Below are 15,128 nucleotides of genomic sequence, written 5' to 3'. Positions count from 1 at the left end.
CTCTTCCTCTTCCTCTTCTTCTTCTTCTTCTTCTTCTTCTTCTTCTTCTTCTTCTTCTTCTTCTTCTAAAAGTCAATATAGTTGGGTACAGTAGCAAGTGCCTGTAATCCCAACACTCCAGAGAAGAGCTGAAGAATCACAAGTTCGAGGCCAGCCTAGGATATAAGAGACATTGTCTCAAAGAACAAAGGGAAATCAATACTATTTACTTACTATTTCAACATAGCTCCCCTCAAAACTCTGAGACACTGAAAAAGAGCCAGGATTCCAGGAGCCTTGTTGGATTAAGAGGCATTTACTGTGAGTCTATGTCTCTCTTTGCAGTTTTTCTGGGAAATCCTGAACACAGTATGAGGCAAACAGAGGAAGCCCAATAAATAGTTATGGAAGGAAGAAGCAATAAGTGAATTCTTGTCTAAGAAGGCACAGCCGCCATGATTAGCTTAGCAAGGTAGTTCATCTTGTGAAAAAAAAAAAGCTATGGTGCCTCTTACATTAAGGATACATGACCCACATAAAATATATCAGGCTCACTTTTCAAAATCTGATTTTAAGACTTTGGGAAGTCCCAACCCCTGTGTTTGTTATGTGTTGTAAACCTTGTAATATTTTTGTAATAAAAATACCATAATAAAATCGTGTGTGTGTGTGTGTGTGTGTGTGTGTGTGTGTGTGTGTGAGACGTTGATGACTGAACTCAGAACATTGGCACATGTCAGACACTCACTCTACATCCATTGTACAATACTAGGAAAGTAGTGAGGCTTCCAGCGGTAACCCACAATGAAGATGAATGTTCCCATTTGGAAGATTGGAGTACTGAGGTGCTTGAGGGAAAAGATACTAAGTAGCCATGAAGAATTTGACCTGTCTGCTTCCAATTTCACCTGAAGGTGGCTTCAAAGACTTTGTCTTTGCCATTGCACCGCACCTTCATTACATTTCTCTCTGGATTATTACTTTTATTTCCAACCTCACAAGCTAGTGTGACAGTGACTAAGAAACTGGCTAGGTGACTGTGTTTAGAGAAACTCATGAGGGAATGAAGTGTGGGTACCAAGGAAATTGAAATAATAGTACCTCACGTTGGGAGGTACTGGAAACTGCCTCACTAGCTAATGAAGGATGGTGAGGCTGAAGCTCAAGCTGAGAGCTGGAGGTGTGGAGTCTGTTATCACTTGCTCAGGGGCTAGTCCCTTAGGCTGCAAGCCCCATCAGCTAGAGTCCACTGATGGAAGAGAAGCCTTGAGAACAGCATACCCTACAGTGTTTGCATCTGTAAGCATTATGCTAGAGCTATGTGTGCTATATGCTATAGCTATGTGTGCTATGTGACAATTGAATGTACAGTGACCAGGGACTTTGTTTGCTTTGTTGTATTATGCTCATAGATTGGTCTTTATGAGAACATACAGATGTCTCAAACCCTTGCATAGAACCACAGGAAGAAGCCATTGAGTTGTCTGAAGTTTGTCTGTGATGTGTAGCATGCAGCAGAGATTAGAATCTAGCTTTAAGAAAATACCGAGACCATTTAGGAAAACAGGTTTCCCTAAACTGTTCGTAATGCTTTCAAAGATCATTGAGTGAGTATTTTACCAACTTCCTTTTCCAGAGGATTTTCTGATGGTTAAATAGGATGCTCATTGTTTGCTGTCTTTTTTTATCTTTGGTGTGTGTGTGTGTCTGTGTGTGTGTATGTGTGTGTGTGTGTGTGTATCTGTGTGACTGTGTCTCTGTGTGTGTAGGCCTGTGCATGTGTGTCATCAAACCTAATGGCAATCTAGAGTTCTTCAAACTGTCCATTGTGGGGGTGGGGGAAGACATCAGTTAAGAGTGCACTCAAAACCATTTTTTAATTATGATGAGATATTACTAACAGACCAAGATATTAATAAATGAGAAACATGGTTCTTAAAGTGGAAAAGTCCTCAGTACTTAAGTACTAAACAATAAATAATAAGTTGACAACAAAGCAGTTGTCAGATCCACAAATGGAGTAGAAGAGAACTTTGGTTAATCATAACTGCTCAGGAAAGGTGGAGAAAGGGTGTCTACAGCACTAACTCCTCTTTCGTGAGTCTCCAGTGTCTACGTGGGTCCTCCTCCCCATGTAAGTATTCACAGATCCAGCAGGGACAATATCCTATGATGTCATAAAAACCAATGCCATAGGATAATCCATTTCAACATTCTCCTTTGATGACCTTCAACTCAATGGGCTACAAGAAAGACTTTCACCCTGACTACACAACACCATCGCCTTGTGAACCCCCATGTCTGCTCCCTACAGAGGAGTGCTTCTCACTCGCATAACACCCGCCCCCCCAACCCCCCTCCCCTGCACATAGCATCGATGTTTGGTCAGCTGAACAGAGAATGGCTTTAAAAAAAAAAAATCTTGATATTGATTACAAAGGCTTTTCTTTTTCCCAAAACCGCCATCATCACGTGCATGAATGAAAATTTAACCATCTTACCCACACCCTGTACAATAGATACAGTGATCATGTCCCGATTAAAAGGCCAGCTGGCACGCACTTCATTTAACTCTCTTCTCTCTTCCCCTTGCCCCGGCACTTAAAGCGTTAAAGAAAACTAGGATAGAAGGCATGAGTATACAGAGGAGAGTTTACTGGCACTCACTTTTAATCTATAGCCCTTCACTCTGTAGCTTATCCGGGCCCCTGTCAGTCTTTTTCCTTCTTTATATTTCATGAGGAACCCCCCAGGCTGCTCCTGAGAGACAGAGCCCAAGTATCCATAAGCTTTTAGTCAGGTAAAAATGGAAGAGAAGGGATGCGAACAAGAGCCAACGCAAAGCTAAGAGGCATCTATTAGATGTCACTATGCTTTTGTGTTCATGTCAATGATTCCGGATTAGAGTATTTGAAATAATCTTATTGAGAGGAATCAAAAGCCCACCAAGTGAGACGCAGCTCCCGTAGTAGCACACGGCAAAAGCACAGACAGTATCTTGTTAAAGATGTGTTCCCTAACACCATTATGTTTACTTGTTATGTTATGAAACTATTGTGCCTCAAACAGTTAGTGGGATGTCGTAGTTATTATCGAGGGCCATTTTGAAGGTTATTATGTGGGATCGAGCTAGCTAATTTGCCAGCCAGTCTAGTGAAGTTTTTATAAGTGGATTTGAAAGGAGGGCATGCTCCCAACTAGAACTGGGCATTTTACCCTTAAATATAAAAGCTACCAAAACACTAAACATCACTGTCTCCCCGCTGAAGGTGGGGTCCATTTGAGAAAGATGAAATGAAAAATGGCTTGTTTCCACCTAATCAATTGCATAAACTACATCTTTTTTGCACAAGTGACTCCCTCAAATGAAAATATAATAGGGTTTTCTGTTGTTTTGTTTGAAGACTTTCTTTCCATGAAGAATGTTCTCTGTCTCTCAGTCTCTTTCTGTCTGTCTCTGTCTCTCTGTCTCTTTCTCTGTCTCTGTCTCTCTATCTCCCTCTGTGTGTGTGTGTTTGTGTGTCTCCTTTATACTTTACTAGGATTAAGGCAATTAAAATTCTATTATAACAAGTACTGTAACATTAAAACCCTCATTTGCTTCTGGACAAAAGCTTGTAACTGGAGAAATAGTTTGTAAGGGAGATTTATCTTCATCTACCCACACTCGTAAAGACAGCTCGCAACCAAACACAAACCTGCACTGTTCACCATATTTCGTTGGTTGCAATAGGAGTCACTTTTATACTGTCCTGAACAGTGTATGGTTACATGGTTTATAAAGAGATGGATAGGGGAGGCGGGGAGGCAGGGAAGCTGGAGGAGGGAAAGAGAAGAAAGAATTGGTAGTCTATTTTAGATAACATCTCATTCAAATTAAAATGATCAAAATACCGTCTCTTTAGTCTAGAACGTCTAAGTGGGTTGTTTTTTGTTTTTCTTTTTAAATCTGGCCAGAATTTTTTTTTTTTTTTAATTAGAGAGTTTGGCCAGGTGCTGGTAGTGGCATGGAATGAAAATTTGTATCAGTGAAATGCCACCCTTCCAGGGGCTTTGCATTGCTTGTTCTCAATTTGAAGCAACTTATTTGAAAGTAAGAGCATGTTTATTATACTGATGAACTATCATCTCCAGCTAACTGCGGCATCGCTGGCCCACTTGAAACTGCAGTGCTTTCCTGCATTTTCCCAAAGTGTTACAGAAACAAACTTATGATGACATGAAACGCAAAGCCACACCGTGTGTTTTACACACACACACACACACACACACACACACACACGCACACACACACATCAATGCCCTGAAGCTTTGCTGAACACGTTTCTTGGAAGTTGTGCCATAATTTCCTTTACAGGAAAACCACTGTTGCTTATTATACAGTGCTTGCTATAGTGTAACACCCTGTAAAAAGGACTTTGCATTATGATCTACTGTCAGCATATTTGAAATGCATTTTAATGTATCCTGGTTGTATATTTGAGAATAGCTGATAGCAAATGGAATCTAGACTGCTATTAGCTTATTGTATTAGTAATTTTTCTTTTTTATCACAGTAGCAAACCATGCTCAAGTGTTCCGGGCTCAGCTCATGCTCAGAATGCTACCATCTGATAAATGTAAATTTGAGAATGATACTTGCTCATGTAAGCCTCATTGTTAATAATCATGTGAATTACCACTGAGAAAACAAATGTTTCAATGCACTAGGGCTAGACAACAACTGTAAATTCATGCTCCATGTCGGTGCTGACTTTCCACTGTTGAAAAGGTCTGAGCCTCTCAGAGCAGCCAGAAGGACTGCAGGTATCCTGCCTGGGACAGCTTTAGAGAATGTATTCCTCTTGCTTCAGTTTTAACTGAGCAGTCAAGAGTTAGGGAATCAGGTGGCACGGAAGGTTTCCCAGAGTTCTGAGAAATGCATTTGCACCTCTGGTTCTTGGTGACCTACGCAGCAGCTTGCATGCTGTGCTGCACTGTTCTTTGCTCACAGGTTGGCCCCTCCGAACGACCGGGATGAAGAGGAAGATAAGGCTCGAAAGAGCAATAAACTGAAGTCATGAACCTGGTTAAGTGTCTCTTTTCAGAGCATATATTCATGTTCTTCTAAGACAGCGGTTCTCAACCTTCCTAATGTGCTGCAACCCTTTAGTACGGTGCCTCAGGTTGTGGTGACCCCCCCCCCCAACCATAAGATTATGTCATTGCTACTTCAGTGAAATTACTCCTGTAATTTTGCTATTGTTGTGAAGCATAATGTAAATATCTGTGTTTTCTGGTGGTCTTAGGCAACCTTTGTGAAATGGACTCCCCTCCAATGGGGTCGGGACCCACAGGTTGAGAAATGGTCTAAGTGAAGGACTTCATTGTTAGGAGACAGAGACAGAAAAGCATTTTGCATCGATTTGAGGATTTATCATCAATGATAAGACAGAAAGGGGTATTTGCTGGAAGACCCATATGCCTTCAGAAATTCCAGGGAATAAATTCTCTCCCACATGTCCAGTGGTAAACACTGCCTACAAGTGTCCTGAGTCTACCTGTTACTGTCCTTTCCCAGTCATGCTGATGGTCACATGATCATGTAAAAATGTGAGCCACAACTTAGTCAAGAAGCTAACGTGATGGTGATATAACACTGCTTTCCTACAAGTCTGACCTCTACACCCTGACCTCTTAGATTAAAACATGGACCTTCAATAAAAATTTCTATCTGAACATGGCCGAGGTTTTCTATTCCAGTGACCTATGGCAGGTAAAATGAGCATTCTACTTATTTCCTGGCTGACAATTCCATTTCGCATTATAATCATTGCAAAGCCAGTTGTTATTACCTAAATGACCTAGATGTAGAAGAATTCTACATCTCTTTTTCTTCCTTTTAGGAGAGATTTGGATAAGTGTGGCACAAACAATTCCAAACAGGCTAGGGGTGTGGTGTCCCAAAAGTCATATATTCTCTTATTGTCACTGTGGTCTGTCTCTCTTAGCTCTAAGTGTAGGTGCAGAGATTCTTACATGTGGAAAGAACAGACGAGGCAAGGTTGTGGCAACCAGCAAACCCAAGTCATTTAGAATAGTGTGTGTTGATGGGCTTTTTTAAAATCTCAGTTTTAAATATTAGTTCTGGAGACTCAAGATTTGCAGGTTATTTGAACCATATTACCCATATTGCCAAAAGGATTGGGTTGTAACAGACACACTTTACTACTTTACCTTGTATTATTTCTATCCCTTAAAAACAAATTCTGTGTGCTGACAGCTAAGGATCCACAACCCTGTGAACTTCTGCAGCAATTTGCTGAGTCAGTCTGACGATACCATCCATCCCACTGATGCTAAACTGAAAAACAATACAGAACTGTCCTTGCCCGACATAGTCTAGCATCAGCGATCCCTGTGAAAGGAACTCTATGGTAAAATTTAAAGAAAGAGATGTTTTCGTAAACCCATCTGTATTCATCCATCTCAACGCTCCAAGACAGTCTAGGAAAATAATTTTTTTCTTAACTAAGCAAGGATCCTAATTCAAACTAAACACAGAATAAAAGTCTTTACTTTTAATCTGTACAGTTAAAGGGCGCATAATGAAGTTCCCATAGAGAAACAGAAGTTGTCATGTGGATTCTGAGAAAGTGGGTTCCCAATTCAGAGTACCCTATGTGACTTTCGTCATTATCCTCTTTTCTGATTCCTACAAAGTAAACCTAATTAAGAACCTCCCTCATTAGTCTTCCAGAAAAATTAGCACAGCTTATGCTAATTACTCCTGCAAAATTTAATAAACTCGTTGAAATGGGAATAGTCTAATGAGGTTTTATTTATTGAACTAAGATAACTCCAAGGCAGAAGGTTAGGACACAGGGATATCCACTGTAGTAATAAAACTACAATGTATTCAATTTCCAAACAGGAATTTTATTGCAAACCTTTTAAATTCAAATCTGAGTTCGTGCGTGAATGTTAAATCAATCCCCACCTTAATTCAATAACTGGAAGTCATTTTTTGCTTTTTTTACTTTAACAATAATTACCACACATCGCCCTTTATCTCAAAGATAATGAAATTTGCTGTTGTTAGTTCCTGTTCATCAGCTATTGAACATAACACATTTGACTTTTCCCATGTCTGCACAGCCCAAATATCTGGATCATTGGGCACAGGCTGAGGTTTTATGATTCTTAATCAAGCTATTTGGCATTGAGCAGAGACGTAACCTAACAGTTGCCTCCAGATGCCCCCATCCTACACCACACAGCAATTTTCCAATAAACATTTTGACAAATTGTCATGACTGAAAAAAAGTAATTTGGGTCATATTTTCTTACTTTGTTGCATGCCACTGGAAGGAAATAGAAACTTGTCTGTCTAAGTGCTGGCTTTGTTAATTTCATTACACACACACACACACACACACACACACACACACACACACACACAGTTTGCCAAACGGGAGGTCTCCAAATCACTAGCAACAAATAACATAGCCAAATTTTAACACAGAAATGCCTGGCCCTGCACCACTTCTGTGTGACCAGAAAGCTTCTTCCATCTACACTAATAGTTTTCCTGAATAATCACTGCTAAAAAAAAAAAAAGCAGGGTTCTTCCGAATTCTGAAGGTCAAGCAAAGGAAACTCAAAATTCTTAGCTTTTGAAAAGAGGTGACTGCATGTTAAAGCTATGGTAACTTCTAACCACAGCCCATACCCTCTGCCTTAGGTTGCATACAGCATACATATTATAAAAACAAACAAACAAACAAAAAAACTTGACTGTTGTTACTGAGTACCACAGGCTCAGACCCATACCCATAAATCTGAAAGCAAATCAACCCCTAAGCACATAACAGATATTATACAATCAGCAACACAGAGTGAAATTGGAAACTGAAATCCAAACACCATTGCCATCAGAGCCTCCCAAGCTCTTTGCAGCAGTTTTGTGGAGTTGTCTGTTCTGTCTTTCCTTGCCTACATTCTAGTGAGTTTCATGCCTCACTTTCAGAAAGGGAAGCTTCACATATCGGCAGGGACAAGAGTCGACACTTATTTTTTTTTCTTTTTTTTATTTATTTTTTTATTTTTTTAAATCTTTGGCAAAACAAAGAGGCAAATAATTTTGAGAACTCACATGCAAATAAAAATGGCCAATCAACTGGTCTCATTGCTTACCAATCAACTGGTCTCATTGCCAGACAAAGGCAATCACTAGCAAATCAATGTATATTTGGGACTTGAACACATCCAGGATGTCTCAGCTGTTTTTTAAAGTGTCCCTTCCTTAAAAATAAAATAATAAAATAAAATAAAATAAAATAAAATAAAATAAAATAAAATAAAATGGCTGTACAGGGCTTTTACTTTGTCTAATCAAAACAGGGGTGGGGGTGGGGGAATGAAAAGTATATCTGTCATATAGATGTCATGAATAATCTCTCCAAAGCCAACAACAGAATAAAGCGCAGACTTATTTTTGCCTAAATTGTTTGAACTCCCCTAGCCAAGAAAACGGTTTTAAGTACCCTACTGGGACAGATGCAAGGCGGGCGACAATAGAAGCCACACTAATGCAATCCAGGTAACACAATCCTGTTTCAAAAACACGGAGCGGGCTAATTACAGCGCTGCTGAGTCAGGTTTCTCCTGCCATTGCAACCCACAGGAACAGGTCAAAATCAGATGTTATTCAAACCACAGTCCTATCAGCCTTCTGCATCAGAGTCGCGGCTTAAAGCCCAACGAAGAACTTTAAAGCTTCACCCATTCACAAGCGCAAAGTTGTTTTTATGGAGGGTGGCACAGTGGGCCCTTGTCATCGAGTGCATCAAAAAAGACGAGGCACCACAGACTCCTCGTGAGTTCCAAGTTTGGGGAGTGTTCAGGCTGGCTCTTTGAGGAGATGTTTTCTTTTTAATGCAAGAGTAAGAAATACTGGCTTCAAAAAGGAAACTGTGTTCCAAAAGGCATACACAAATGACATCAAGGTAGCAGAAAATACAGTGTATGAATGCGCTCGCAGAGGGACATGCCATCCTCGCTGTGGACCCCAGACTACTTCACGGTACATCGAACTTTTTGCTTCTTTTAACTTGGCATCAAGACGTTACTGTGCGCATCAAATGTCTATATTTTTTCACGACTTCTTTCATGAATATTCTGACTGGAAGATTCACCTGAAGTGAAACTTTGACAAAGCTACTTGGAGATCAATATTGAGCTAAGAACCTGAAGACTCGCAGAGGGCATAACCAACAATATTTTGATAGAAACTAAGACGAACAAACTAGAAGCCTTAGTTTCTTTATCTAAAAGGGAGTAAGTCAAAGTTTAAAAACATAAAGAACTTGACAGATTGCCACCTTGCATCATTGGCTTGCTGCTGCCGAAGACAACATTACAGAAGCTCAGAAAGGGATGCTCATTTGGTTGCTGATTTCCTCAATGAAGGAATCTGCCTTATTTGAATGAAGACTCATCCTTCCTCCTCTCCCCCCTCCCCCAGTGAATAGAAGATGCTAGTTCTTTTCCTAGCTGACAATTGACAGTCTCTATAAAGCTTCCAGGCCATTTAACTCTCAATGAATAATGCTATGTAACGAGTGGTTTATCATACGTGTTTCCATACAATGAATTTCAATAATTAAAATGTAAAATGAATATTTGGGATGCCACTCTGCATAATATGTGCACACCAACTCAAAACTCCACTGGCAGACTGAAACAGATGTATTGCTCTACGGTGATTTACTTGGTCATGTAAGATTAGTAATATGGATCTGTTTAAAAACACAATAATTAAGACAAGCAGGATAAATTAATCAACTTACAATACTGTGGGAGCTGCAATCAAGCCCGGAAATAACAGTAGGAAAATCGTGGTTCACAGATCTCTTTAAACTGCTTTTATGCATAAATAAAACCTTAAAATGTAGATGGATTACGTCCAACAGAACTACTGTAGCTAAAAGTGATAATGATTCAAACATTTTTCAAATAAAAGTTAAATATTTATAAGCACCCAACCACATTTCATAAATCACCAACTATTATTATTTTATTTCTGAAGCTTCCTGGTACGGCATGAGGACTGAGCCACAGAGAGTGAGGAATGAACACACGCATATATATTACTTTATGAGCACTCATCCGACACAAAACCAGAGCCATCCGAGAAAAGGGCCTCCAAAGAACATTCCATATGGCTTTCCCCAAAATCACAACTGCTCGGCGCAGTGTAAGTCAGGACCAACAGGCAAACTTCAGCCACATGCGTCCCTAACCCTTGCCTGTGAGCGACACAAAGCAGGTGTTTCATTATAATGAGGAATAAGGCGCCAGTGAAAGAAGAGTGGTCCCTACCTGTCAATTATCACTGGATCTGAGGGAGTCTCATTTCGGTTGCCACAGCTTTTCTTGTCACAACAGCGGCTATGGAGAGAAAGCGAAAGGATTTAGTACCAACCATTACAATGTAAAATCGTCATTGAAGCAGACAGAAGGTTCAGATTGCTAGGCTGCAAATGCTAGAATTACCACAAAGCCATACCTGACAATCAACGGATCCTAGGGACAGAAAATTCTATTGGGTCACTTGGGGGTTAATGGCCAAGCTTAACCTCTCCCTGTTCAGAGGACAGAAAAGGAGAGAGGCCCTCCCAGAACCAGGCATAGAGAGTCTAAGATGGGGTCTCTCCTTCACTACGAGTATTGGCAGAGTTCAATGTGAAGTACTGTCTTCTTATATCTACCCAATGAGAATATTCAGGGTCGTGGGTGGATCAAACATTCTTCCCTCTAAGAACACACTAATTGTGTGGAAGGCGTCAATGATACTGATGAGTGATCCCCTCCCCAGTCACTCTGTATTAAATGGATTCTTTTTTCTTCTCGTTTTGATGGGTGGCACTTCCTTCCACCACAACCCTGGGATTCGCAAAAGTCCCAGAACAGTGACTGTTTTGTTTGCCTTTGAACATCATCTTGAGATTAGAGATAATGATGCAAAGAAAGAGAAGGTGAACAGAAAAAGTGAAGAGTCTGTTCTCAGTCCTCTGGCTTTGGTGGCCAGCACTGGCAAGAATTGGGTACAATGGATCCACTGGCTAGCACAACCCTGACTATAAACATTAGGACACAGGAAGAAGAGCAACAAGCAAATAAAGCCCTGTTACACACCTCCTATTTTGTTATGACCCTAAGACTGCCAGGTTAAAAAAAAACCCAAGGTGTTTCAAAAGTAAAACATGAATAAAAAAAATCATGTCTTTCTTTTCTCTTTCAAGACAGGGTCTTATGTATCCAAGACTGACTTCAAGCTTGCTATGTAGCTAAGCATAATCTTGAATCTCTGATCCTCCTGCCTCCACCTCCTGAGTGCTGGGTGTGATTATAGGTATGTGCCCACTTTATGCTATAGTGTTAGGGCTTGAACTTAGGGATTCCACCTGAGATTACAACCTCCAGCTGAAAATGTCATGTTTTGAAAAAATACCCACCCTCAGCCAAAAACTGTGCATCTGAAATACAATTGTAAGTAACATTTTGTCCCATGGCTAGTCTCCCCCCAGGACTATACTGTGGAAAACCATGCTTGATCAATGAGGAGGGCTGGAAGGTTACCCAGGAGCTGAACTCTACTCCATACCATAAGTAAAATACATACTTTTATCCATCCCTCACATATATTGTCAGAGAGAGAGAGGGGGGAAGAGGAAGAGGGAGAGAGAGAGGGAGAGAGAGAAAGAGAGAGAGAGAGAGAGAGAGAGAGAGAGAGAGAGAGAGAGAGAGAGAGAGAGAGAGAGAGACTGAGACTACTTCTAGAGACTACCAAACATTGAACTTCATTTTTTAGGACCTAGAAATTTTTCCAACATAGGAAGTTTTTCACCAAAATTGAAACATCTTCCTCTCTTTGACTGTGTCCCTGAGAAATGTGTCTAGCTTGGTGCTAGATCTATGTCTTTATTTTCAGAAGGCAATGGGAAGAATTGAATCTCTGTTCTCAAAGCCTTAGCTGAAAACATGTCTCCTTCATAAGCTAATCACTTTTCAATTTGGTAGAAACTTTTCTCTGGGCCTAGGTTCTAGTCTACCAGTATGTCACACTATACGGTGGTAGGCCCAAGGTATTCTATCTGAGAGACCAATAAAGATACAGGGGAAAGGAATGTAGGAGTTGGCTACACTTGTGAAAAATAAATAGCTTAAAACTCAGCTTTAGGATCCAGCAAGATAGCTCACCAAGTTAAGGTGCTTGCCACAAACCCAGAAGACCTGAACTCAACATGATCCATAGGGTAGAAGGAGAAGACCTGCTTTCTCAAAGCATCTTCTGGCATCCATATATGTATCATGATATGCACATATATATATACATATAAAAAAGGAACAAAATAGTATTTGAAAACCCAACTTAATTATCCCTGAGAACTGATCCCCTCCATCAGCATTCCCTCATCTTGTCAGGTTAGCATCGTGATTAAGAATGGCTGGCATTAAGAACCCAAGATGAGGCAGTATCAATATTACCCTTGTGCTTATAACCTGGCCTCAAACTCCAGTCTGAGAAGCCTGAGCTATATAAGGGGAGTGATGTCCAAACGGGGGCTGGGGGGAAGAGAGAGAGAGGGGCCCTTGGTGGCTCCACACTCACCACAGCCCTTCCTGGGTGAAATGTCCTCAGGGAATTCCTCCAGCTTGCTTGATGCTAACTATGGGCAAGGGCCCATCCCTTGAGTCTATGGCTTCTCTTCCTACCCATCATCACTATCTTCAACATAGTCCCTTTTATTTATTTCTGGGAGTACTGCAAAGCCTCCCCCTTGATCTTGCTGTCTCCACTTTGACTCCATCCAATAGATCTGTCCCATCTCGATGATCCTCTTACAATGTCCAGGGGACAGTGCCATTTCATTGTCTAAGACCTTTGAACAGCTTCCCACTGCACTTTGAATAAATCCATGGTATGGCATAATGCCAGGCCACTGACCTGCCACCCTTTCTTGCCAGCTTGCCAAGCTCCACCCTCATGGGCCTGTTGTGATCCCTCCAACATGGCATGCTCCATTAGACCTCAGGTCCAGACAAGCCTCTGAAGGGCAGCTTTTCCTGTCCTTCCCTCTTCGGCCACTTCCCCCTGCCTCTTCGAAGTCTGTGTAGGTCCCCTGGCCTACCTGACATTTCACCCTTAATCTAATTTGGGCTGTTTTTCTCTTGGGCAGTTTCTACAATGAAGCTCAACCTGTTACTTATGTTTTAAGGCATTTTTGTTGGGAATTTTCCCCATTCCACGTTTCCCTTCTGCTAATTCATATGTGTCATAAACATAAAAACTGTCCATAGTACTTACCTAATATATAAAGCTTAAACAAGACTATCAGAGCTCAGGATTAAATGATTCAGTGAATAAATGATTGAATGAATGGATGAGTGTTAATGGATAACTTTATGAATAATAAGTATGCTGTACTGGGGAAACACAACAGATAAAAAAAATAATAAAGCTGAGTCCCTGGACAGGTCCTGTGTACTCTTTCCCACCACACCCACAAAAGCGCCTCCTCCAAATGTCATTCTTGGCCCCAGAGATGCATTTCAGCTTATGTGTAGTCCTCATCTCCAGAGCACAGATGCCCTGATGATAAGAGGAACTAAACTAGGTTTATATGCTGTGACTCCAAGGTGCTCAGACAAAAGCAGGTGAAAAAGACAGAATAGAAATTAGACAGGCAGAGTCACGAGGACAGAAAAGGGAACAATGGAAGTCACTCCACATGTAGAAAAAGAAGTGTGTACATAATATTCAAACTAGCTTAAACAGGTTTCTGTACTTTGGGTCACACTGCCACACCATATAGTTGGTATACCCTGAAACACATCAACATCTGCATTATCATCCCACTAAGATACAGAGAGAGTTAAGAGGTGGTCATGCAGTGTCCCTCACAGGCACCTAGGAAGTCTAAATCTCTAGCTGGATCACTATCTTTAGAGTTTCTAGAGATTTTTTGAAAGGCTAACTGGAGAAAGTATGTCTCTGGGGATATGTGCTTAGGGGCAATACCTTGCCATGAGCCATTCCTATATACCCATTTCTTCTTCCTGCCCTTCAGGAGGTGGTTAGTTTTCTCCACCATGGGCCCAGAAACAGAAAGTGACCATCTACTGAACACTGAAAAATGAGCCAAAGGAAATCTTTCCTCTCTTAATTAGTTTCCAATATGTATTTTACCATATCAGCCCAAACTGACAAAGATGTGCAGAGACATGTATGCACATGCAATATGTATGCAGAGATGTGTGGATGTGCAATATATGTGCGGATGTAGCTGGAAGTGAAAAGGTGTCTATGTACATCTCTATTCATGGGATTCTGCACACTAAAAACAATGAAGGTACAGTTGACACATTTCATGGAAGAAGTCTACATTACATTACGAGTTAAGAAATCAGGTTACAAAGTGCTATGGACAGTATGAATCCACTTCTGGAAGAATGATTGAAGGAGAAGGAAGAGAAGAGAGAAATGTTTACAAGTCTGGTATATGCCCACAATTCACTTAAGCTTAACTAAGTTCTTCGGTGCTTGGCCACCCCAAAGCTCTGTAGCTTCTGCCTGGTCTCTTCACGCTTCCACATTCAACTTCAACTACACATTCATTCGTTGTCTAATCACCTGTCCTTCATGCCTGACTTTTACAGAGGCAGGTACCTAAACTCTTAGGCCCTCCATTACAACCTCGACAAAGGCAATTAAAAGACGTTGGATTTTAAAAGTTGACTTGTGAATAAATTCCTAAAAACATTAAAGATTGGTCTAGGAAAGCCTAGACAAGACAGTGGGTGGAGGGAGGGACATCCTTCATTCCTGTTCTTCCTGGTGTCTGCTTTGTTTTGCCTACTAACAGAAACAAAAGCTGACCTCAAGCAGAAGGGAGCTTTCTTTACAGCGTTATTACACTTTTATCTACATCTTTGCTTATTTATTTATCTCTGTGTATAGGTACACACATGCCTCTGTGTACATGTGGAGATCAGAGGACAGCTTGCGAGAGTTGAGTCTTCCTTTCTACCACGTGGCTTCTTAGGAATCAAACTCTGGTCTCAAGGCTGAGATGATATCCACTAACCAGCAGCTTCCCAGAGCC

At 40.9% G+C, this 15,128-nt stretch overlaps 1 protein-coding gene across 8 annotated transcripts in view; it reads right to left on the bottom strand.

Annotated features, from left to right (window-relative positions):
• Ebf1 (EBF transcription factor 1) overlaps positions 1 to 15,128 on the bottom strand; it is a 392,233-nt gene that overhangs the window by 355,091 nt on the left and 22,014 nt on the right. For all 8 annotated transcript variants that reach the window (XM_031353777.1, XM_031353775.1, XM_031353776.1 and 5 more), the window contains one exon: positions 10,342 to 10,410. In XM_031353777.1, the coding sequence (XP_031209637.1) occupies positions 10,342 to 10,410 (69 nt within the window). The remainder of the gene's footprint in view (positions 1 to 10,341; positions 10,411 to 15,128) is intronic.

This window comes from Mastomys coucha, unplaced genomic scaffold, assembly GCF_008632895.1.
Source record: "Mastomys coucha isolate ucsf_1 unplaced genomic scaffold, UCSF_Mcou_1 pScaffold5, whole genome shotgun sequence".
Lineage (NCBI taxonomy): Eukaryota > Metazoa > Chordata > Mammalia > Rodentia > Muridae > Mastomys > Mastomys coucha.
Note: the sequence above shows the minus strand (reverse complement) of the source record. Positions and strands in the feature narration are given on the sequence as shown.